The sequence below is a fragment of the Camelina sativa genome, chromosome 8 (assembly GCF_030686135.1).
Source record: "Camelina sativa cultivar CO46 ecotype springtype chromosome 8, ASM3068613v1".
In the NCBI taxonomy this organism is placed as follows: Eukaryota; Viridiplantae; Streptophyta; class Magnoliopsida; order Brassicales; family Brassicaceae; genus Camelina; species Camelina sativa.
In genome coordinates this window covers 22,863,016-22,889,573 of record NC_141887.1, presented here as the reverse complement: position 1 = coordinate 22,889,573, position 26,558 = coordinate 22,863,016, and the positions used below count along the sequence as shown (strand labels likewise).

The window sequence follows — 26,558 nt, the reverse complement described above, 5'->3', positions numbered from 1 at the left end:
TATTAGATCGAAAATTATAAACCATGTGTCGATCAAAAACAACAAAACAAAATAAGATATGAGCCAATCGACAAAGAACAAGGTTACTTATCTTGATGGAAACATCATTACTCATAAGAACTCAGAGAAAAAGACTCCATCGACGAATGATTATTTGCTTGGTTCACCAACTCATGTTGCAACAGCAAATTCTCCATGGAAACAATTAGAGAAGTTGGTGACGTTGGAGAAAGAGGAACGATGACGGCTGCTCAAACGTATCAACGATTAGGTTCTTTTTTTATAACGGTTAGGGTTAGAGACTCGTGCTGATAACGTGTTATAACAAGAAGTTTAGGGAATTGTACTCTTGTATTATTCATCTATTGCATAGGATACAACATATATATAGGATACAATATTATAGTTTAGGGTTTATACTAATGGGCTGATAATGGACATCCACATACACAATATAATTATTCATAACAGAAAAAGATTTATTAATTGGTTGAGAAAGCTTCTTTATTATTCATAAGAGGGAAAACGATCATTTTTTATCCGTAAAATTTTAAAACTGCTAATTTCTACGTACAAAAATCTAATACTAATTTCTACTGTAATTTTATATCTGTACAATTTTAAAAGTGCTAATTTCTACCTGTACAAAAATTCAATGCTAATTTTTATTCAAACTAGAATAAAATTCAAATTTCTTATCCAATTAATATAAATCGTTCAAAGAATCGTTGCTTTGTCTCTTCTTCTCCTTTCTTATGGATCGGACATGTGTTCTCACCTACAACTGCAAGGCACGCACAACCCAATCGTTTTCAATTTCTATGATAATTATTAAGCACGCGGTTTTAGATCTGTGTTATCTTCCTCGTTTGGTTATGATTGTCTTGGGTGATTAATTAACAATGTTGCAGGCGAGAAAATTATTCTTCCATTAATTTTTAGTTTTTTACATAAATATATATTTAACTCTAAAAGTCGTAAGAGAGTATTATAGATTTGATGACCAAGATACAATAAGATATAAGGTAATAATATATTTTAAATAATTTGTTGTAACTAAAAATTTTCAATTTTAAGTTATATTATATTTGTTAAAATTGTTTGTTTTGTTTAGTGTTTAATATTATATAACTGTATTTTGATTGTTACTTCTATGATTCAACTCGTGGAATAAGATTTATAAACCTAAAATTTTATACTGGACGAGATCCGTTTGTCCAACTTATAGGTTTATAAACCTAAAATTTTATGTTATAAACCTCTCTGTAATTTTTTAGGTTTTTATAACACACAAAAGTTTTAAATAAGGTTGAATGTAGTTGTGGAATCAATTGGTAAACACAAGCTTAAAAACAATAATGGACCCCAGTTCGAGTCTTGGCAGATGAGTCAACATCTATTAATGTGGAGTCTGAAATTAGCACAATTTGTACTAATTGGGTATAAAATTTGAATTTGTTCCCATCATATAGGAAGAGACAATATAGTGCAAGATTAGCTTTACCCTAAACAATATTTGAGAACCGGGAAATATAGAAATATGTGACAACTCAAAGTCGGAATGATGAGGACCGATCGATCAGTCTGATGAGAGGACCGATTGATTATGTTACGCTAATATGTGCTCTAAAGTGTTTCTGTAAAAGTGATTTTGTCTAATCTTTACAACAGATTAGGAAAAGTAAATGTTTATAGAGTTAAATTGAACTTCATTGGCCTAAAATAAACACTTATAATTAGATGTATGAGTTTACTGAGTGATCTCAGTTTCAACGAGGACTTAACTCAGTGATTGAGAGCTTATTCAATGACGATGTGCCAGCTCCCCCTTCGGCTTGATTCGATGCATCGGTTCTATGCAACTCGACAGGAAGATGTGTGGTGAAACCAGCAGCTGTAGGTAAAGGAATCGCGATAGTGTCACTTCCAAGCCATTGGATAACCAAACTCATGGTTGGTCTTTTTGCAACATTCTCTTGAACGCACAACAAACCAATGTGGATGAACCTCATGATTTCGTTTGTCGAGCTCCTATTCAGTACATGATCGATGATACTCGTAGCCTCGCCCGCAACCCAACACTTCCATGCCTATATGTTATCATCATAACTTAATTATAATATATAACGTAAGAAACAAGGCTCTGATAGGTATATGCTTACGTATGCAGGGAGCCCTAGGGCTTCGAAATAGTTCTTGTTACTTTGACCCGTTATCATCTCGAGAAGCACGACTCCGAAACTGTAAACGTCTGTCTTGACTGAAAATCTTCTGTGCTTAACGTACTCAGGAGCCATATATCCCCTACGAATATGCAACAATAACATTACAGATGGCCCCAACTTCTAAAAAACACAGAGGAGCTATGTGTTGTCTAACAGATTCTGTAAAGACAGAGCAAACTTACAAGGTTCCAACTACTTTTCTTGTCACTGCTCGAGTCTGGTCCATGTTGAACAACCTTGCCATCCCAAAGTCTGATATTTTAGGATTCATATCTGCATCTAATAGGACATTGCTTGCCTTCAAGTCTCGGTGTATAATCCTCAGCTGAGAATCTTCATGTAGATAAAGAAGACCTCGTGCAACGCCTTCTATGATTCTGAACCTCATGTTCCACGTTAGAAGCAAACGCTTCTCTTCATCTGCAGATTTTAAAGAAGCGTCAGTAATACTAAACATTTAAAAACTCACACAACATCTAAGTGAAAAAGGCTCACCAAATATGAAGTGGTCGAGGCTTGAATTGGGGACAAACTCGTAAACAAGAATCTCTTCATCTCCTTCATTACAAAACCCAAGAAGCTTAACAAGATTCCTATGTTGAAGTCTTGTCAAGAGTAAAACCTCGTTCTTGAACTCTATATCTCCTTGTCCTGAGCCTTTTTTCAGTCTCTTTACCGCTATCTCTTGCCCGCCCGGTAATATCCCCTGCAAACGCGATTCTCATGCTATAAGGTTTCTGAACATTGATAAAACATTTTTTAACAAGTTTATTTACCTTGTAGACAGATCCAAATCCACCTTGGCCAATCTTATTTTCAGAGGAGAAATCATTTGTTGCGATTAGTATCATGCCAAAATCAAACCGTAGCATAGATTGACCACCAGAATCACTCTGCTGCTCTGTACATACCAAAGAAAAACAACTTAATTATGATTTGAGCAATGATGCATCACAAAGTTTAATTGACAAAACATACCATTGATTCTGTTGTTCGATTTTCTTATCCGACTATAGGCTTTGATCAGACCGATAAACACGAGAAGATTAATGACTATAGGAACTACGAATATCGAAATAATTCCTGCTGCAAGATTAGTTTTTTTATAATGAGAATCTCAGATTATTTTACAGGTGACAATGTTTATATCATTCACATGCACCTTTCAAGCGAGTGACGGAGATTGCTTGTGCTCGAGGAACCAAAGCTCGAGGAGGCGCAGGAACTCTTGTTACATTAGCAAAAGCGCCGTAAAAGGCATAAAGATCCCACCGGAAAACACAGCTCGGTCGACAAATCCCGCCTCCTTGTCTTCCCCAGAACTGCGTTCTAAAATAGGTAACGGACTCTTGCAAACATTTCTTGCACTCGTCTGAAGTTATGTCCGGTGTGCATTGCATCATCATGTAAACATTGGGAAAATCAGTGAACTCTGCTCTAACAACACCGTAATACTTAAGAACCGTTGTGGAAGTGTCAACGGTTGCAGCCTCGAGCGCCCGGTCAACCATTGCATCCCATTCTTGGCGGAACATGGTCATGTTCTTGGTGGATGTGTCGATAGCAACAGGGCTCGGATCAAGCGTAGCCGGTCCAAACTCGGGTAGCCTATAAGTTGAGTGATTCGTGGTACGTACAAAACAAGAAACACGGTCTCTATCGTCACTGTCGCAGTTGAACGAATCAACACGGTTAGAACAACTTGTTTTAATCTGTCGAATGGATCTTTCGACGCAGTCGATACAACCTTGCCTCTCGTAGTCTCTTCTACAGAAGGCAAGAACGTGAACTCCGTCGAGTGAAGCATTGTAGAATCCACCGTTTGAGGTGACGTTCTCAGAAAGAGTAGAGAAGAGAGAGTCACGGTTTCTTTGGTAGCTGCTATTGGTAGGGAAGGAACTTCCGATGCAGTTGAAACCAGCTTTAACGCCGTGGAGGGTTTGAAGGAGAAGAATAAAGGAAGAAGTGAGCAAGATCGCAGTAGAGTTCTTCATTATTATTGTTAAGAAACGGTGTTTAGGGATTTGTTCATTGTCTTTTTTTTTTTTTTTTTTTCTTTTTTGTAATGAGAGAATAAATGTTAAGATGTTATATTTGTATAATTAGGTGACATGAGTGAGAATGGGTTTTTGTTGACTACACAAGTAAGAAATCTGAGCAGTGGTTGACTTCTAAGATGGCCATTCAAATTCAGAGATTAGCAAAAATTTTAGCTCAATTTAATTCACATCTTGATTAGCCTTTTCTATTAAATTAAAGGCGTATGTATAAAATTTGTATACAATATTACGACGTATAAATGCAATTTACATGCACATCTCTGTGTGAATGAGGGAATAACGAATTATGCTATTTGATGATGACCAAAACAAAGTTTAGAACCGTAAAAGGGGTTTGGTCATCTTCCAATGTCTCACATATGTCGCATGTATATAAACTGAAATAGAAAGGGTAAAACGCTTGACGTTTTAATCACTTCGTGTGATCTAACCCTACAATATGCCACATGCACATCTTTTTCGTCAAATTCCAGTTTTTGTTTTTGGTCGCGTGACCAAAAAGTCTCCCTTTGCTAGGTCTACAATTGGTACGGAATAAAGTATATAGAACAATTCAAAAAAAAAAATAAGAGTGAATTTTTTTTGTATATTGTATATAGGAATTTCTGAGAAACTCGTAAGTCGTAATAGTAAGTCTTCTAAAAAATCTTAATGCAATTAGCAAATAATTTTGGACAGTTTTGTTATTCTCCAATTTGCAGAAAAAGTCTCATATGATGGAAAAATATTTATCAATTCCATGGCTTGACCGCTCCATGATATTTGTTTCCTATAATTTGTTTTAAATTTTTTAATTTTAATAAAAATAAATTACATGACGTTATTAGTTTGATTTAAGGATTATTGTGACTATTTTTTTCAAAAGTCTATTGAATATACTATAATTTAAATATAATATAAGATGCTCATTTATTTTATTTTTTTGCTATTGATTTTTAAGAACAATAGCCACAATAGTCCTCAAATAAAACAAATGAATTCCTAGTATATTTCTTGAAGCTCAATGATTTGAACAAGCAAAACAAATGTAATTAAAAACAGAATAAAATTAATTTAAAATAATACAATAAAATTTCAGTTTATTTTTTTCCTAATATTTTAAGTAATTCAGAAGCTGACCAATATATTAAAAATTTTAAAGTGAAATGAACTTCCACCATTGTTACTATTTTTAAGAAGTTAGTGCTGAAGTGGAAAAGAGTAAGATTTTGTTTCTTCTTTATTATATGCTCATTCAATCTAAAAACTAAAATACTAGTCAATAAATGATGAGGACATCAAGTCATCATCAACCAAGGATCATTCAGAAGACACATCTAACCATACAGAAGAGTTAGCTAAGACTTTCCCATGCTCGAGCACTCAGAGGATTAGGCGAATTTATATTTCCCTCAACTTCCTTATTTGGCACTAAATGCACTTAAGGAGTTCACACTGCAACAAATCATTTTCTGTTCGTTTATCCACACATTTGAGACCCTCCAGCTGAAGAAGAGACACACTAGAAGCCCTTGGTTCGCATCCAAGTATTAAGTATAGAGGAGATCTTACTTTCCATCTTTGGCCAAAACTACATTTTTCTTTTGATCTCCAACGGCTAGGAAAGTCAATGCACTTATCATTTATTTTCCCCTATTAGAAGACCATAATTAGCTCACTACCCATCACCAACGGCCATATTCAATGTTGCACACAAAATCTCTCATTTATGTTGATTTTTAAATTTCCTTTCTTTACACTTTTAGACCGTTTGTATTGAGCCTTATATAAGCTCTTCCATCATCATTGTATTATGGACCTTTCAATCATTTTTAAGAAATATACAAAGTTTATTTTTGTTTTATTCAAAGAGTGTCTTTGTTTAAGCAAGTTTGTCTTTTAGTTTTATTTGAGAGATTCATTTGATTCTTGAGATGATAGGATTATGATTGTTTGTGTGATTCAAACAAGTCTAGTTCTCCACCGATTGAGAGAGTCAATCAAGCTCACAGATTGAGAGAGTCAATCAAAGCATCACCACCACCTCTACCGTCGTTTCTCTTGCATTTTGCAAGATTATTCCCCAAGGCAAAAACAGAGGAAATGCCATGGGAGCTTATTCTGAAGATGAAGAGGATGAAAGGAGTGAGTCTAACACCTCTGAGATCGATTGGGGTTAAGAACCAGACCAATTATGGAATGGAGACGAAGATTACCATAACAGCTCTTGGGGAGAAGGTACTGAATCTGAAATCAGTCCATGAGAGGTCTATGAACGTGATGAAGGGCCTTGGGATGACGAGAAGAATTCAAAAGGTGTTTATGCAGTTGTAGAATTTCAAGATGAGGAGGAGATCGAACCAGAGTCTCCAAATCATTCCCGAAACACCACAAGCTTTGGAATTGAATCAGATTGTGAAGATGATCAACATGACGAAGTTTATTCAGAACCAGGAGCGTTCAGTCAACAAGAAGAAAAATGCTAAAATTTGCAAATAATTGCCTCGAACTCGAGACTTTGAACAGATTGTAAAGTAACTTTTACCACTGTACCATTAAAAATTTACAAAAGTGATGCCCCAATAACCTTTAATAAATATTGCTGCCTAAAGCCCTCGCTTTACGAGCTTTAGCTCTGGGCCAGGCCTGGTGTGAGATACCGTACTCCGACCATGAGGAAGAACACCAATGAGAAACTGAATCACAAACAAGTTAAGAAGAACCTGAAGCAAGTTTTGGTGCTGAAACAGAACGTGAAGGAGACTTTTCTGAGGAGAGTGAAGTCGAAGGTGAGGCTGGAAGAGATGACGATGATGATGCATATTTAAGTGACGCTGAAAGTGACTCCGTGGAAGATCAATCCATGGAAGACCATCAAGACTATGAAACAATGAGTGAGTTTGCAGTAGAAGAGTCTTTTCTAGAAGATCCATACAACATTTGTTATTCAGGTCGTGATCAAGGACCAGAGGCTTACATAAAATGGGAGAGAGACATGGATGCATGGTTTCAAGAAAACCAAGTTCCAGAGGAGGAAAGAGCGATCATTGCTGAGGAGAAATTAATTGAAGAAGCCTATCTGAAGTGGGATGATGATGCTTATATTCGTCTTGATTGTGATCTACCAGACCACACGTGGGAAGAAATGAAGCAACTTTTGCACAAAACTTTTGTGAAAGAGATAGAGACTGACCCATACTACACAAGGTGTAGAATTCCTCAAGAGCAAGAATATGGATCATAGTTAACCATCAAAGAAGAGGTCCAACCCTAAACCAAGAAAGAAAACTTCAAACATTTCTAAAGAGAAATTCGGAGGTAAACCAATGGAGCCTACCAAGAAGAAGCCACAAGTTCCCAAGGTTAAGGAGAAACAGCTAAAGGCAGCTCCAGCCGAGCAAGTACATACTGCAAAGAAACCGCAAGAAGAAAGCAATGTTTCTATGCCAAAACCACCAGAAGCACCACGTCAAGGTAAGTGTTCCAACTCAATTAAATTTAAGATTCGTACATGTTATAGATGTCATAAGAGGGGAAATTTTGCCACCACTTGTCCATCTCGGAACCTGTTAAAAGATCATTCGTTAAAAGATCATTCATCACCAGAACTAAAATCAGAGACGTCTAAAAGAAGTGATAGCTTATCTCGTTATGATCTTTTAAATTCCAATTCTAGAATCATACATTTGTCTTTGCCAAAGAGTTTTGATCGAGGAATAAGACAAGAAGATGGAAATAGAAGCAGATATGAAGCACTACTAGAAGAACAAATAACAACTCTAACAAGGAAAGAGAAAATAATGTTCCATCTCGCTAATGCTATCAATGTGAGTTTAAGTTTAACATGAACTATTCCTATAATTTTAAACTCAGATGTAATGCACTTGTTTCTTTTCCAAAATGTTGAGATTTATACAGTAATTAAGGAGATAAAACATGAAGATACTCTGATGTGCGTGGTTTTTGTCACTTCAATCTTTTACCTCAAAAAGACCACACGACTACAGCAAGTGCACAGTTAATCAGTAGTAGTATTTAAGGATTGATGCCACAGAGAGAAAGTTGTTGTTTAGAGAATCCGTCGGATGAGATGTAAGTCTAGGACTCAATAAAATGGGGTTTTGTTTGTCACAGTCGTAATTAGGCAAATAAACAAAAATAAAGCAAGTAAAATAAATGAGACAAGCGTTGGGCATCAAGGGAAATTGCAGGGGATCGATGATCTATCTATCTAGGAAAGTTTAGTATTAGTTTGTTTATCTAAGACTTGGACTACAAAACACAAAAGAACCATTAACTTATAGGTCACAAGCTAACCGTCTAAGATCCCTATACTCTATTACTCAACTGTCGCAGGCAACGACGCATAGATCAAAGCATTTAAAACAGGTTCGATTATAATCCATGAAGTTCCATAGGTAAGTGGTATGTGTTTCCTATGACACGACACACATCTAAGCTAGGTCAAGCACACATGTAAGTTTTTAGCGACCCACACACACTTTAGGTCATAGTTAGTTCATGAGGCTAACTTAAAGCATTAAGCAAAGACTTAGAATTAAAGTATAGAATAAACAGAATATAAATCTAATAAACCCTAAAAATTGCCACCTAAACTAAGATCATCTCCCCTTTTGATTATCCCGTTAAACTCAACTAGAAAACTACTCTAACATGTTTAAAGGAATCATAAAAGCAAGGTTTAAACAATTCATAAACATAAAAGAATAAATAGAGAAAAGGGTTTTAGATATTACTTCAATGGTTGTAAACAAAGTTGTAAAGATCTTCTTCATTTGGAAAACTAGAACAAAGCAAATAGAAAACTTAAGAGTTTGGTGATCTGCAAGGGCGACGAACCGCTAACGGCGAGAGAGGTTGTGTAGCTTCTCTGGTCGTCTTAGGGCTGCTCCCTTAGGGTATGAATGAGGCACAATGAATGCACACACTAAACCCTAGGTTTAAATGAGTAGAGTTTTGAAGGCTTAGAGTTTTGTAAGGATAAAACGTCTTTTCCTGTTAAGTGCAGGACAAAAGGCGGTGAAAGAAGGTTCTGGACCGTCGTGACTCCTCTGGACCGGGCCTCCGTGAAGGTTGCTAATCGGCTGTCATTAAAGCCCACTTGCTTCAAACTTATCTTCTCGTCGGTTTATGACACGTTTTGGTAAATCATGTATATCTTCCAAACAGCTGAACGAAATAACTTGATTCTACTTCGAGGAGAAAGATGACTATTCCATATTTCCATAGACACCAAGTTCGTCAAAATGTGAGTTCTGTAAGGTTTTCAAAAGTATCTCGTACTGTAAAGCTCTGAATCTGTACTAAAATGTATTTTCCATGTATTTTGGTCCTTTTTACTATAAAACCTATAAAACCTTGTTGAAACCTGAAATACTTGATAATAGACCTTTAATACCTGAAATCTTATCAAACTCTTCCTAAATGCATATAATAAATATAGCTAATATGGGTAAAATAATGATGTTATCAACTCTCCTAGACTTAGACTTTGCTTGACCTCAAACAAACAATCAAAATAAAGTCATGGAAAAGAGGTTTTTGAAAATAATGGGAAATTCACTTATCTTTGTGGATATCATCTTTGCACTCTTCGTCGCCTTGACATTAGGAACTTACGTTTGTAATCGCCCATGAGAATCATCAACGCTCCTTAATCCCACGATTCTTTGGAGTTTCCGGAATCTCCATTGTCATCTCTTTACATAAATTAAAGCAATAAAATGTGAAATCTTACCAAGGGAAGATCGATCAAGGGCTTGTCGACTCTCTTCAAGCCAATACTTTCTTCGTATGATTCCTTTCCTCTCTCTTTTCTCACTTCCAAGGAATCAATTTCTCCATAATTTTCTATGGTATCATTTTATTTTGTTTATCGATCCGTTGATCTTTTTCTTTTGACCGGTTTCAATGAAATCCAAAGTATGCACGGGTTTACGCGACATCCTTCGGCTCACTTCTTTGCTACCTATATCCTTATTCTTTCCTTTTTTTTTTCTTTTCTTTTTCTTCTCTTTTATTTTTTAGAGTTTCGAAGGGAAGAGAGAGGGAAACATACTTTTGAAGAAGTGCAATGTCTTGTGTGGCTTGAATGTAGAGATCTAGTCTAATGTATACCAAATCCCATGGATTGAAATTTAAGTCTGGTTTAGGTCCTACAAAATTTAGAGACAACGTTAAATCATCCGAATATCCATCGAATATGGACTTTGGGGATTGTTGAGTCAGCTCACAGTCTTTTCAAACTTCGTGTTAATCCAAATCAAATAAACTGTTAGAATAAGATTATAATCCCATACTAGTTTTGACACAATAAAAAAATGTGACTCGATAAAAACGTAAGAAAAATGTCTCAAGTCAACAAAATAGAAAGTAACATTAGTATTGGATGGAATATCCTTCCCCTCAGACTTAAATCACGTCGTCCTCGGTGGAGAAAGAAAGAGTTAAGGATTAAAAATCATAAAGTACTTGTAATCCTTTCATGGTTAGCATAGGTCCTTTACCGGTAGATCCCACAACAATACTCGTAGGTTGTAAGATACCAAAACTTTTACGATTATAAACGTTTAATACATCTTGTATTGGATAAAACAAAACGTCGTCATTTGGATTTTGGGAAAACAAAAATTTCGAGACTATGGGTTTCATTTAGGTTTCTCTTTCTTTGCTATACCCCTAATTTTTTTTTCTTTTTCCTTTTTTTTTTTTTTTTTTTTTTTACTTTTTTTTTTTTTTTTTACTTAGAAACTTAGAACTAATTAAACTGAATCATAGAGACTTTTTTTTTTAATTTCTCTTGTGATCCTCAATCCAACCCCAAATAAACATGCTAACCACCTATTTTTCATAACCGATTCTATTAGCTAGTTCAAATGGTTCTAAACTTAGCTAAAACAAGAGCGAGTTCTCTGTCGTTCTCAATACTCTCAAGTTTTCACAACCAAAAGCATTATCAAAACTGAAAAGGTCACTCAACAAATCACAACAAGGCTTGAAAGAAAAGGTTGGTGTTCAAGGGTACGAAAAAACAATTCGGGTTAAATGAAAATATTGGCAAAAATAGAGTGTTAACCCGAGTTTAGAATTACCATGAGCAAGCATTCAAGTTTTATAAGCAAGATAATTAAAGTTCAGGTTAAGTCCAATAATATAGAGATGCTACAATGTTCAAGCAATTTCACACAAGTGGAAGAAGCTTTCAAAAGACACAAGGCTTTAAACAAAGATTATTCATTTTTTTCAGAGATTAATCAAGCTACAGTGAACTGTGATTAAAGGTTATAACTTCAATAATGGCCTGAATCTTCTCTGTATCCACTGAAACTCCCTCTGATGAAAAAATATGACCCAAGAACCCTATCTTCCGCTGTCAGAAACTGCACTTACTCAGCTTATCAAACAACTTCTGCTCCCACAGCTTCTTTGCTCTCAAATGCATTGCATGCTCCTCAGGACTCTTGGAATATATCAGGATATCGTCGATAAAAATGATGACAGACACGTCCAGAAACTCCTGAAACACGTTGTTCATCAATCTCATAAATGCTGCTGGTGCGTTCGTCAGACCTAACGGCATCACCACGAACTCATAATGCCCATATCTCGTTTTAAAGGCAGTCTTCCTCACATTTGCATCATGTATCAGGATATGATGGTAGCCCGATGCCAAGTCAATCTTGGAGAACCAAGTAGCACCTCTCAACTGATCCAACAACTCATCAGTTCTTGGGAGAGGGTACTTGTTCTTCACAGTGACCCGGTTCAGACCCGATAGTCGATACACAAGCGGAAACTACTGTCCTACTTCTTGACAAACAACACTGGTGCTCCCCACGATGAACAACTAGGACGAATGAAACCCTTGCTCAACAAATCCTCTAGCTGCTTCTTCAGCTCTGCCATCTCTGCAGGAGCCATCCTGTAGGGCTCCTTGGACAATGGCGTCGTCCCTGGTTCCAAGTCAATTATGAAGGGATCAGACCGAGATGGTGGTAACCCTTGCAACGACTAGAGCACATCCTCAAACTCCTCAACCACCCGAATACCTCCAACAGAAGACTGCCTTACTGACTCCGACATTGAAATCTTAACTAGGTAGACCTCACGCTTCTTCTCGATTATCTGCACGGCCGAGATCACGAGAATCCCCAAGTCGGTCTCATCCCCTCGAAATTCAACTTCTCTTCTGAACGCTCAAAGACCACTCTACCCCTGTAACAGACAGATGTACCCTGTGACGATGCAACAAATCCATCCTCAGGATGACATCATATAACTCCATGAAAATGATAAGTAGATCCGCTGGCCTCGACTCCCTCGTGATCTGAATATCCACATCCCTCGCCTGGCCAAGGACTCCTAGATGCTTGCCTCCCGCAACTCCGACAACTCACCCTCTCTCGCTGGGATCTCCTCTGATATTGGCGCTCTTAGCGCACTTTGGGGTAATGAAACAATGAGTTGCTCCAAAATCGAACAAGATGTGGGACATAAACCCACCCACCGAAAATGTCCCTATCATCGCTCCTGCACAGGTGCCACTGTTCTCCACAGTTAATTACACCCGCGGCATCGGCTCGATCCGTCCCACCCGTTGCACACCCAGCTGAACTCCTGGCTGCCCTCTAGCCTGCTTCACCGCTACTGCCATATGCTGCAACTTAGGACAACGAGATTTGATATGCTCTATCTCCCTGTAGTGGTAGCACACTCGAGTATCCGCTCGTTGCTTCGTCACTGCATGTTGCTCGACCCTCTGCGGCCAGTTGGCCACCTTGTGGTCCATGCTACCACACCCGTAGCACCCCACACCACTTGGTCTCTAAGTAGCCTCCCACTTCCTCTTGGTTCCCTACCTAGGATTTCTGCCCTTGCCGAAACCTCCAGGATGATGAGCCCTCCTAGGCTGATCCGCTGGACTAACCGTAACTGCCTTTGTCCCGGATATCCTCCTCAATCATAGTTGCGCTCTCAACCAGCTATGCTCTCGAAGCATAGCTCCGCCCTCTGCAGTGGACCCACAAGTCATCCAGAAGGGCCCTCATGAACCTCCGAACCCGTGCCTACTTGGACTCCATCGCCCAACCCCTATACATCAGAAGCCGGCTGAACTCCACGTGTAACTCCGCACAGTCTGAGTCTCTTGAGATAACTGTAGGAACTGCACCTCCAACCGGTCTAATGACTCACGGGGAAAATATTTGCAGTTAAAAACCTCCACGAAATCAACCCAAGACATCTCCCTCTGCACTCTCCTGGCAGCCACTGACCTCCACCACAAGTGGGCATCATCTGCCATGTAGTGGACCCCTATGTCCACCCAAAACACATCTGGATATCTGAGAGACTGGAAGTTGTGTTCCACTCTTTTCCTCCACGCATCAACAACAGTAGGGTCGGTACCACCTAAGAAATGCACTGTATCGATCCTCCTCATCTCCATCAGCATACTGACATACCGAGAATGAGCTCATGCACCCGCAACCACTGGCTGCTGCACCTCCGCTACCAAAGAGGGAACTGTCGGAGCATGCGCCATTACCACTACCGACAACCGCTCCATTACCCGAGCCAACAAGTCTACAAACACAACATCTCCACTGAGGGCCCCACCTGCTGGAACTCCTGCACCCAGAACTCTAGCATCACCGGCCAACCCAACACCAACACCATCCACTCCGACTCTCTTGGCGCCTACGGTCTTATCAATACTTCCACCAGCCACACTCACGGCCCCCTCCTGGAATGTCTGCGATTCGCCGACGCCCTCCACTGACACACTCTAGTCCATAGTATCACTAACCGCTGGGCCTCTATCCCTACCACGACCACATCCGCATCCACGACCACGTCCACGTCAACGACCAGCAACAGCACCGCCTCTAACCATCTGTACTACCATGAACAGATGGCTAAGCAAGCAATCTAAACCATACACAACAACATAACTTACCGTGGAATCACACTGTAGGCTCGAAGAGGATGTCCTAGGACCCCATGCCACACACAATTGACTAACTCACATAATCAACTCTAGCATAAAATCCCAAACATCAACAGCAAAAACTAAAGTGAACCAAAGACCTAGAACTGTAAGGGCTTTGATACCAAAATTAAACAACTCATCCCTTTTTTTTTTAAGTATAATAAATCTCTAGTGGTCACATATCCACTATTGAGCTAGAATCAATCAACAACAGCGGATAACCAAGCAGTACCATTAAACCAATAAGAAACCAAGTAATCCAATAAACCCACAACGCCAATAACCAATTCTAACATCCTACAATGTTCTATCGACTCCACTCTAGCAACCTACCAATAGCTAGAACATAATCAATCAAGCCTCCTGAACATCATCCTCCTTATCGCTTTGATTCCACGATTACACTTTGCCTTTACCTGCACCACAAACACAAATTGAGATGCATGAGTATTGTTATAAACACTCAGTGAGGAAATCCTCCCATCTACTAGGCTATACACACAAGCAACTGAGATTCTAATGTTAAGCAAACACAAACAACCACAACAAACCAGAGAAACAAGTGTCAGCTTCCTGCTGACAAGGTGGTGTCGACCGACACTAACTGTTGGTGTCGACCGACACTGCCTCTCAGTGTCAACCAACACTGCCTCTCAGTGACAATCGATACACCTCCTTGCTGTCGATCGACACCAGGTGAGTGTCGATCGACACCGACTCCGCAGGTACGTTCTGCTAGAAGCCAAAAGTCAAATCTCCGCTTCTATCCATCTCCAATCCGTCCAAAACACGACCAAAAGACACATAAATCTAGAGGAACTGATAACATCATTATTTTACCCATTTTAGCTATAGTTTTATTATGCATTTAGGAAGAGTTTAGTATGGTTTCAAGGCTTTAATGTCTATTATCAAGTATTTTAGGTTTCAAGAAGGTTTTATAGGTTTTATAGCAAAAAGGACCAAAAGACAAGGAAAATACGTTTCAGGAAAGATTCAGAGCTTTACAGTATGGGCAACTTTTGAAGAACTTCTACAACTCACATTTCGACCTACTCGGCGATGTAGAGAAGAAGATTATGCAAGAGAGCCACCTGATGCCTACATTGGAGAAAGATCCAAGAGAGCTTGTCTAAGGACAACCCACTCTCCTCACCCTGCTTGAGAAAGCAAGCAAACGTCGAGCCAATGACGCTAAACAAGTGCGCTTCTTGGGAGGCAACCCATGTCTAGTAAGTTTTTATTTTCTTTTAGTATTAATATTTTTGCATTTTAGTTTCAAGTTCATAAAAAAAAACACAAAAAAATAGAAAATAGAAAAGCAAAAAAAAAAAAAGAAGGAAGAAGAAGGGCCATGGATTGGCAATGCACACTATGTCTAGTGGCAAGTACCACCTACTGACCGGCCATGTTCACCGTGACCGAGGTACGCCAAAGGCAACGGATCAATCACAACCCTCATGTGATCGATGCCGAGAGTCCCCACCAGCCATACCAACCGTAGCCAATGCCATGTCCTACGTCCCGTGTGCCATGTACCATGTCCTAATGTACCGCATACCATACCCACCGTACCTGTTGTTGTCTGCGACCGTTCATCCGTGTACCGCGAGACAATTCCGAACCACCACCATCCTACCACCAACCATCACCATTCTTTTATTTAGGTATGTTTTTCTTATTTTTATTTTCTCATTATTATTGATGTTTTTAGGTTTTTGTTTCAAGGAGGATGCATTTAGAGATCTATCAAACACAATTCGAATGAACTTAGCCTAGTTCATACTCGATATCAAGCAACCAAAGGAAGTACAAATGGTTAGTCACCACAATTTCATACCACAGCCGACCTCTAGACAATTTTTGGGCGACCATACAACGTCTAAGAGTCCACACAACATCATTCCATCAAGGTGACATTGTTCTTAAACCCTACACTTTTCCTTATGATTTTTAATCCTCAACTCTTTATTTTTTCCCACCGAGGACGGTGTGATTTAAGTCTGGGGGGAAGGATGTTCCATCCTATACTATACTATCCCTTCAATACTCTAAAAAAAACAAAAAAAAAAAAAAGAAAAGAAAGAAAAAAAAAAAAAAAAAGAAAAAAAAAGAGAGAATAAAAGATGAGATGATTTTGATCAGTTTAGAGGGGTAGGTAAATTACTTGTGACCTCATTATTCTACTCTTGAGTCAAATGATCACACAAAGCTTGGAAGCGAGGGGTAGGTAAATTACCGATGACCCCATTATTCGCCACCTTTGATTAAAAAAAAAAGGAAGAAGTGAGAAAAGGGAGAGGAAAAGAATCATACGAAGAAAGTCTTGGCTTGAAGAGAGTCTACAAGCCATTGATCGATTTTCCCTTGGTAAGATTTCACTTTTTATTATTGCTTTAATTTATGTAAAGAGATGACAATGGAGATTCTGGAGACTCTAAAGAATTGTGGAATCAAGGAGCGTTGATAACTCTCATGGTGGATTACAAATGTAAATTCCTAATGTCAAGGCGAAGAAGAGTGCAAAGACAATATCCCCAAAGATAAGTGAATTCTCATTATTTTCAAAACCTCTTTTCCATGATTTACTTTGATTGTTTGCTTGAGCATAAGCAAAGTCCAAGTCTGGGGGAGTTGATAACATCATTATTTTACCCATTTTAGCTATAGTTTTAGTATGCATTTAGGAAGAGTTTAGTATGATTTCAAGGCTTTAATGTCTATTATCAAGTATTTTAGGTTTCAAGAAGGTTTTACAGGTTTTATAGCAAAAAGGACCAAAAGACAAGGAAAATACGTTTCAGGAAAGATTCAGACCTTTACAGTATGGACAACTTTTGAAGAACTTCTACAACTCACATTTCGATGTACTTGGTGTCTATGGAAAGCTGACAGATATATCATCAAATCCCTGTGATTTCCCTTGATGCCCAACGCTTGTTTCATTTATTTTATTTGCTTTTATTTACGTTTATTGCTTACTTACGACAGTGACAACCTAAAACCCCATTTTTATTGAGTCCTAGCCTTACATCTCTTCCGACGGATTCTCTAAACAACAACTCTCTCTCTCTCTGTGGGATCGATCCTTAAATACTACTACCGATTAGCTGTGCACTTTCAGCAGTTGTGTGGTATTTTAAGGTAAAAGATTTTGAAGTGAAAAACCACGCACATCAAAGCTTTTTGGCGCCGTTCCCGGGGAGAGATTGTTTGTTTACAAGAGTCTAGGAATTAGAGTAATGTCTAGGACACCTTGCTTTTAATTTTTCTTTTTGATTTTCACTTGTTTCAAGAGACCTTGAGGATGAACCTCGACGCTCTCCCAGGAGATTTTGAGAATCTCACTATTGCTGAGCTTATGTCATGCTACCGAGCCACAGACTGAGACCCATCCGGTCTGCAAGCCCACTCGCTGCACGGTTCACGCATTGGTCACTCTCGACCAACCGTTGTACCGTCACTTAAGCGACCTTGTCGCAGTTCTTTCACTCGACCACCTCAAGGCCGAGCACCTATGGGACCAGCTTACTGCCGAGCTTACCACTCGTACACTCCGTACCACACGGACGTACCATGCTTTGCCACAGACCAGTACCTTGATCCGCAAGAAGTCATGAATGTCGATGTCAATGAAAACTTTTTCTATGACACTCGAAAACCAATCACTTCAAGGAGTTCTTACAATGAAGAAAAGCTTATGAAGATGATGAATGAACTTATATCAAGTCAAGAGGAGGCTGATAAAGTTCTAAATGCTAAATTCGATAAAATGAGTAATGAGTTTGGAGCTAAACTCGAGACTATCACCAAGGACGTTACACGCTGATACTAAGATTTTTTATGTCTCCTAGTAGGTTCAATTAACCTTATGTAGTTGTAGTACTTAAGGTGTCAATCCAGTTGGGAATGTTTACTATCACTCAAGATGCAATCAAGCTATCACAAGTCAAGCCAATTCGAAGAATGTTTTTATCTAACAGTCCTAGAATGATCAAAATGCAAAACGGAAATGAGTCACAGAACTAGAAACAAGAATGCATGACGAGAAGCGAAAGTGAATAAAAACGTAAAAGATTCTAAGCATGAACAAACGAAACAGTTCCAGGAATGTAATAAAAATCAGAAAGAAAGAAGTCCTAAGGATGGGGTAATTGATGTCGGTGGAGTATCCTAGTCTAAGGAGTGTTTAACATACCATAAGCAAAGTATCCCTAAACAATGAACATCACAACTTAGCTAATCCAATCTCTTGGCAAAAGCTACTCAGACGCAACCACTTCCATACCTAGCTCTCGCTAGAGAAACGTGGTCGAGCAGGCATGACAGACAAGTTCATTCGTGTCAACAAACATCCTAGACAACTAATCTCTTAGGCTAGGAACGTAAGTCTCTGGCACTAGTTGGTCAGACATTTCATCAAACACCTTTTGGGTGCGGAAATGTCTCGAACCTAGTTCCAATTGATCAGAGAGAAACAAGTAATTCTAACTCTAGTCCAGAAGGGAATTTTACAATCAAAGCTTAAACACTCTACATCCTAAGATCCTCCACCTAATCTATCCCATCCTCAGGAACTACCACACTACTCAGATCCGAAAATCATAGTCAAGGATGCAAACACAGAAATCATTGAATCAAGCATAATAAGATAGATAAAAATAAGATTAACAACTTTGTAGAAGGAATCAAATGCAAAATCTCAATAAATCTCAACGATATCGGAATACAAGTCTGAGGACATGTTTTGGATGCTAGGTTAAAAACCTTCTGGGAACGAAAACGAGATTAAAAGATAAGATGTCTCTGCAAAGACTTAACAAAATGTATATATAGTAGTCCAACATGGAAAGCCCTAAAACTTAAAACGACAAGGTAAAGCGTCGGTTCGGTAATCTCCTGAAGCATGTGAAACCAAACGTCTTTCTTCCCGACATGTGCGATCAAGTCCATGTGCGTCGAATGGAATCCAATGTCATCATAGCTCGGATGGAAGGCTGAGGAGCATGGCTTGGACGGATAGCTCGGACGGAACGGAGATGGTGACAATGGCTCGGACGAGACGGAGATGGTGACCATGGCTCGGACGAGAATGAAGATGGTGACCATGGCTTGGACGAAACGAAGATGGTGACCATGGCTCGGACGAGAATGAAGATGGTGACCATGGCTCGGACGAGAATGAAGATGGTGACCATGGCTCGGACGAAACGAAGATGGTGACCATGGCTCGGACGAGAATGAAGATGGTGACAATGGCTCGGACAAAACGGAGATGGTGACCATGGCTCGGACGAAACGCAGATGGTGACCATGGCTCGGACGAGAACGGCTTCCAATGTTTCCTAAATACCTGAAATACTCCAAGATGCACAATGTATGCAAGGATGATGCAAGAGCTACCTAGACGTGCAAAGTGTATAGAAAGAACTAAAAAATGATGCAAACCAATGAGTTATCCTAGCTAAATGCATGATAAAAATAGGCTAAGGAGAGACAAAGTATAGACATATCAACTCCCCCAAACTTACTCTTTGCTTGCCCTCAAGCAAACAATCAAGAATAGAGTATGGAGAAGAGGTGTGAAGATGGGGTCTCAGAACCTAAAACATGCTAAATAAAATAGTTAGAATCAATGTCCTTGTTTTTAGTTCTATGATGCATGGTGAAGGAACTCTATATTTTTTCTACACATGCAATCCTATCAATCATTCCCTTTAACATTCATTGACAGAGAACCGTGAATCAAGCTAAGCAATGTCGTTGAACTCATTTGGCTAGGGTGAAGGGTTGGAGATTTAGATGGTCTCCTTCTCGAGCGGTTTCATCAATACATGACAAGGTTCTCTCACAAAAATGAGTTGAGCTTAAGAGAAGGCTAAAGGTTGAAACCAACTGATACATACAAGAGCAGCGTCCTGTCTACCCAAAGAACATTCCAAACGGAAGTTGGTCCTATCTCTACCCTTCATCAGAAACATCATCTCAAACCCATTCTTTCACTCTTTATACTTGGTCTTAGGAGAAGTTAACTTATTATCATTCTAGCAGATTGGGTGATCTTTATTATCACTATGGTTCTTTTTCTTTTCTTCTAAGGACTCTAGACATCATAAGCATTTTTACTTTCTTTTCTTTGTCTAATCTTTTCGTTTTATGCCCAGAACCAATAACTCATTGTTTTGCTCAACCCAAATCCTTTACTAGACTTGTAAACCTTGAAAACACATCCTCCTCCTAAAGACTTTCTCCCTTTTACTTTCTTTTTACACTTCACTCTTCTGCACAAATCTATACCCAATACCCAAAATCGAGTTCTCACCTAGTCCTACTAGTCCGGATAACGCGAACTAGAACTACACAGGATCCTACTCTTGTCGGTTAGAACCTAACACTTTCTAACAAGCTCAACTCGGAAAAAGACCTGACACTCAAAAATACAATTGGCTTGGAAGAACGGTTGGTTAAGGGTGCGGGGAACTGTTCCAAAGATGGGAATCAGCTACTTGGATTGACAAGGGTGGTAAAAATGTGAAAGACAATCCAAGTATGTATATGGTATCCATGAGTTCAACTTCAATGCATAACAGGATAATTGCAAGTCAGGATTAGGTTCAAGTAGATAGGGAATGATATCAATTCGAAACATGCTTCAATCTTAACTTTTCAGGTTCAATCAACAAGCATCAAAGAACTAAGAACAAGGGCCTTGATCCTATCCTATTGAATCCAGCATGCTAACAAGGTTACAATCATCATAAACCCCTATGCTAAATGCAACAACCCTATATGAATAAACCTAGACTCAATCCTAATATGCAATTGCAAACTACATGAACACTCTGTTTTTGTGGAAATTTTCGAAATTTTTTTTTTTTCAAATTTTTTTATGGTTTTTCTATGCAAATAGATGGATGCAGACTCAAACATGATATGATGCAAAGATTTGAAATAAGAATCACAAAACACGACATTAGATACATCATCTCAAACCCTCCCCCAAACTTAAAATACACAGTCTCCTGTGTAAGAAAAATTTGCTGGAGGATTTAAGAATCACAATACAAACAATGCAGAAATGAAATGGTATATACAAAGGAAGGTAGGAGTACCTCAGTAGTAGAAAAAGGAGTCCGTGTTCGCCCAAGGAGGAGCGTGAAACTGACTCTGTCCTTCGCCTTGTTCGGGATCCGCGGATGTGACATCAGCTGGTTGGTCGACTTGCTGCTCAACCGCTTGCGTGCCCTGATGATCACCTTGAGCTTCAACTCGCCGCTCAACCTCAACCTCATGCTCATCTCGAGCTGCAGAACAACGCACTGATCGGTGACTAGAAGAGGCTCTGGAATCTCGCGAACCGCGTCTCCTTCTCTCCCTGGACTCATGTGATGAGTAGCGTGAAGGAGCGGGTGAAGGCGGACGCTCCCGTGACACATATGAAGATTGACGTGCTAGGGAGGGAACCGGAGAGAGTGTTCTCTGACGAGTTGGCTCGCTGGAGACTTTGTGTGTGGCTCGAGAGAGGGGCTCGATCGGGTGTTGGCTTGAGTGGATCGAGTGTGGTAGTTGGAGCATGTGCGGAGTGAAATTGGCTCGAGCGTGACAGCGGAGGCATGGCTCGAACGAGTGCAGAGTGATGAACCTCTCAGGATGGGTCGAGTCTGATTCCACGCTGTCGGTTGAACCTTGTTCGAGTCGATGATGGTTGAGAACGCACAGTGGTGGTTGAACTCTGCAACACCTCTTCTTCATTATCCCAAACCTCTTCCTTAATTTCCTTGGAGGAGAACTTCTCATTGTACCTTGGAGCTTCTTGATTTTCCCACTCATCTTCTTCACCATAGCTGTTAACTCTTTCACTGAATCCCTTAGAATCTGAGTATTTTGTAGTTCATACAAACTGTTAAGCGCGGGAGGACGTGACTCTTGCGGTTGGTGAGGTTTAGGAAGCAGGTCTTGACGCTTAGGGAGGGTAACGACTGCACTCGATTTGGAGAATGGTCGAGTGACACTTTGAGTTTTCTCTTTGGTTACCAAAACCTCAGTTTCTGCCTCATTCACATCCTCAAAGATGTCAAACCCAGATTTTTGATCTTTCTCTTCAATCACAAAGGTATGTCCATCAATAGTTGGTTTCTTCCTAGAATCCCTGATATCAAACTTCATCGTGAAGTTTTTACCCAGATTGAGATCAATCATCCCATTCTTGACATCAATGACTGCGCCAACTGTAGCTAAGAAAGGTCTTCCTAGGATTAGTGGATCTTTAGGCTCTTCATCCATTCCTAGCACTACAAAGTCAGTAGGAATCTCAGCTTGTCCAATTTTGATGGGCAAGTTCTTTAATAGACCATGAGGCAATCTAGTAGTCCTATCAGCCAATATTAAGCGGAGGTTGCATGACTTGTATTCGTTGAATCCTAGCCTCTGAGCTACAGACAGTGGCATGAGGCTTACTGAAGCACCAAGATCACATAGGCACTTTTTGAAGGCCAATGGACCTAGAGAACAAGGCAAGGTGAAAGAACCAGGGTCCTCTAGCTTCTTTGGGATAATCATCTTCTGAATGACAGCCTTGCATTCATGAATAACCCCACCTATGTCATGCCCTACCCTCTCATCTTCCAGAGCCTTAGCTTGAGCTCCTTTAGCTATCTCCTCCTTCTCTTTGGTCTTTTCGGTTACCAAGTCAGTTAAAAACTTTTGATATTGAGGCACAAGTGCAAATGCATCAAGCAAAGGCATCCTAAGTTCAATCTCCTTGACTTGGTTTTCGAACAGAGCTTTGTACTTCTCAGTAAGCTGCTTCTTAAACCTCACTGGAAATGGTAGTGGTGGCTTGTATGGTGGAGGAATGAATCTCACAGGTTTATCCTTGGGAGCAGTGGGTTCTTTAGTAGCTTCAGGATCAGATTGTTTTGCTGACTCAATTGGATCCTTGAGCACCTCGACAGGATCCTTTATCTCAATTTCATATTGAAGAAAATCCTCCCCATCTAAACTCTCAGTGTCCTCAGTGAGCCGTACATCTACAGCTTGGGTGGTGATGGCATGCATAGTAGCATAGTCCTTGGGGTTTTGAACTGCTTTTCCAGGTAGTTGGCCAGTTGTTGGGGTAGAAGTAGAAACAGTCTTACCTTCCATATACTTCATCTTGGAGTTAAGAGCTTCAAACTTGACATTCAGATCATTGTAAGAGAATTCCATCCGCTGACTGAGTTCAGCAAACTTCTTAGCAGTATCCAGAGAACCACTAGCTTGACCTTGAAGAAGTTGTTGTAGCATGTGCTTCATTTCTTGATCTGGACCTTGAGTAGGTTGAACTTGTTGAGGTGAAAATCCAGGTGGTGGTCCGGAAGGAGCGTGAGAACTTTGCTGGAATTGTTGCTTAGGCATGAATCCTTGATTGTAAGGAACAAAAGGCTTTTGCATACCTTGTTGTTGCTGCTGAGGAGGGTACACCTGATCTTGTGGATTTGCAACATTGGTGCTCCGGTAAGACGAATTGGGGTTCGTCTTGTAGGGGTTATAACCCTTGTTGTATCCACCTTGATTCTGGACGTAGTTGATTTCTTCAGACTGCTCACCCTTCCCATCCTGAACTTGAAAAGGGTCATCCTCAGATACAAAATGGACAGTCTGCTGCTGACTTAGCAAGAGGCGGTCAAGCTTGTCATTGACATTCTTAAGGTCCCTCTTGTACTTCTCCTCAGACCCAGCGTCGCCGCGAACTGTGCGGTCATAATCCTCATTGTAGTTGCCGTCAGACTGAGCGAGATTCTCAACCAGTTGCCATCCTTCCTCAACGTTTTTGTTCAAGAAATTACCGTTAGAAGCAGTATCAAGCAGCATGCGGATTTTTGGAAGTACACCACGGTATAGAGTGCTCAGCAGTGACTCGTTGCTGAAACCATGGTGTGGACACTGGCTGTGGTAACCCTTGAAACGCTCCCAGGCTTCACAGAACGATTCTGAGCTCTTCTGAGTGAAGCTGGAAATCTCATTCCTGAGACGTGTTGTTCTGGAGTTGGAGAAAAACTTGGCCAAGAATGCCTTCTTGCAGCCATCCCAGGTGGTGATTGATCCCTTGGGAAGGGTTTTCTCCCATTGACGAGCCTTGTCTCCCAGGGAGAATGGGAAGAGGCGCAACTTGTAACCGTCCTCACTCACGCCGTTGATCTTGGTAAGACTGCAAAGACGGTCGAACTCGTCCAAGTGGTCGAGTGGATCCTCCATAGGCAAACCGTGAAACTTGTTTCCTTGGATCATGGTGATCAGACCACTTTTGATCTCGAAGTTGTTGTTCTGCACGGCGGGAGGGACGATTCCAGCACGCTGAGTATGAGTGCTCGGTGCATCCCCAGCACCAATGTTTCGCGGTCCCGGATGTGGTTCATTATGCTGTTCCATAGGGACTGGTACGGGATGATCGGTGGAAATACGAGCTTGTCGTGGGCGTTGCAACCGATTGATTTCGTCGATAACAGGAAGGAGATTCTGATGCCCTCTTGATCTGGTGTGCATGCAAGGTTGCAATCAACAGGTACCTGAGGTGCAAGACAAACAAGCAAAAAACCAAAGCAAGTCAGTACTCAGAATGATAAGTGTAACAGAACTTAATCTTGCAAAACTTGAAATCTTAAATGTAGCAAAACAATTCCCAAATGGCAACGGCGCCAAATTGATACTAAGATTTTTTATGTCTCCTAGTAGGTTCAATTAACCTTATGTAGTTGTAGTACTTAAGGTGTCAATCCAGTTGGGAATGTTTACTATCACTCAAGATGCAATCAAGCTATCACAAGTCAAGCCAATTCGAAGAATGTTTTTATCTAACAGTCCTAGAATGATCAAAATGCAAAACGGAAATGAGTCACAGAACTAGAAACAAGAATGCATGACGAGAAGCGAAAGTGAATAAAAACGTAAAAGATTCTAAGCATGAACAAACGAAACAGTTCCAGGAATGTAATAAAAATCAGAAAGAAAGAAGTCCTAAGGATGGGGTAATTGATGTCGGTGGAGTATCCTAGTCTAAGGAGTGTTTAACATACCATAAGCAAAGTATCCCTAAACAATGAACATCACAACTTAGCTAATCCAATCTCTTGGCAAAAGCTACTCAGACGCAACCACTTCCATACCTAGCTCTCGCTAGAGAAACGTGGTCGAGCAGGCATGACAGACAAGTTCATTCGTGTCAACAAACATCCTAGACAACTAATCTCTTAGGCTAGGAACGTAAGTCTCTGGCACTAGTTGGTCAGACATTTCATCAAACACCTTTTGGGTGCGGAAATGTCTCGAACCTAGTTCCAATTGATCAGAGAGAAACAAGTAATTCTAACTCTAGTCCAGAAGGGAATTTTACAATCAAAGCTTAAACACTCTACATCCTAAGATCCTCCACCTAATCTATCCCATCCTCAGGAACTACCACACTACTCAGATCCGAAAATCATAGTCAAGGATGCAAACACAGAAATCATTGAATCAAGCATAATAAGATAGATAAAAATAAGATTAACAACTTTGTAGAAGGAATCAAATGCAAAATCTCAATAAATCTCAACGATATCGGAATACAAGTCTGAGGACATGTTTTGGATGCTAGGTTAAAAACCTTCTGGGAACGAAAACGAGATTAAAAGATAAGATGTCTCTGCAAAGACTTAACAAAATGTATATATAGTAGTCCAACATGGAAAGCCCTAAAACTTAAAACGACAAGGTAAAGCGTCGGTTCGGTAATCTCCTGAAGCATGTGAAACCAAACGTCTTTCTTCCCGACATGTGCGATCAAGTCCATGTGCGTCGAATGGAATCCAATGTCATCATAGCTCGGATGGAAGGCTGAGGAGCATGGCTTGGACGGATAGCTCGGACGGAACGGAGATGGTGACAATGGCTCGGACGAGACGGAGATGGTGACCATGGCTCGGACGAGAATGAAGATGGTGACCATGGCTTGGACGAAACGAAGATGGTGACCATGGCTCGGACGAGAATGAAGATGGTGACCATGGCTCGGACGAGAATGAAGATGGTGACCATGGCTCGGACGAAACGAAGATGGTGACCATGGCTCGGACGAGAATGAAGATGGTGACAATGGCTCGGACAAAACGGAGATGGTGACCATGGCTCGGACGAAACGCAGATGGTGACCATGGCTCGGACGAGAACGGCTTCCAATGTTTCCTAAATACCTGAAATACTCCAAGATGCACAATGTATGCAAGGATGATGCAAGAGCTACCTAGACGTGCAAAGTGTATAGAAAGA

The 26,558-nt window shown here is 40.1% G+C and overlaps 1 protein-coding gene and 1 non-coding gene across 3 annotated transcripts; one reads left to right on the top strand and one right to left on the bottom strand.

Annotated features, from left to right (window-relative positions):
• Positions 1-1,622: 1,622 nt before the first annotated feature.
• Positions 1,623-4,396, bottom strand: LOC147940346 (cysteine-rich receptor-like protein kinase 38). 2 transcript variants are annotated; one of them, XM_087462185.1, is made up of 7 exons: positions 3,388-4,396; positions 3,204-3,311; positions 3,002-3,126; positions 2,721-2,931; positions 2,408-2,645; positions 2,163-2,304; positions 1,623-2,090 (listed from the first exon to the last, which is right to left on the bottom strand). In XM_087462185.1, exons 1-7 carry the CDS (start codon positions 4,217-4,219, stop codon positions 1,770-1,772), a joined length of 1,977 nt encoding a protein of 658 aa, XP_087318311.1. In that variant the 5' UTR covers positions 4,220-4,396; the 3' UTR covers positions 1,623-1,769. The 2 variants fall into 2 exon arrangements, with proteins under 2 accessions (XP_087318311.1, XP_087318312.1); XM_087462186.1 differs by having other exon boundaries at positions 3,204-3,308.
• Positions 4,397-24,180: 19,784 nt separating this feature from the next.
• On the top strand, positions 24,181-24,287 carry LOC147940345 (small nucleolar RNA R71). Its single transcript, XR_015564814.1, has one exon. It is a non-coding gene; the product is annotated as a small nucleolar RNA R71 (small nucleolar RNA).
• The last annotated feature ends 2,271 nt before the right edge of the window (positions 24,288-26,558 follow it).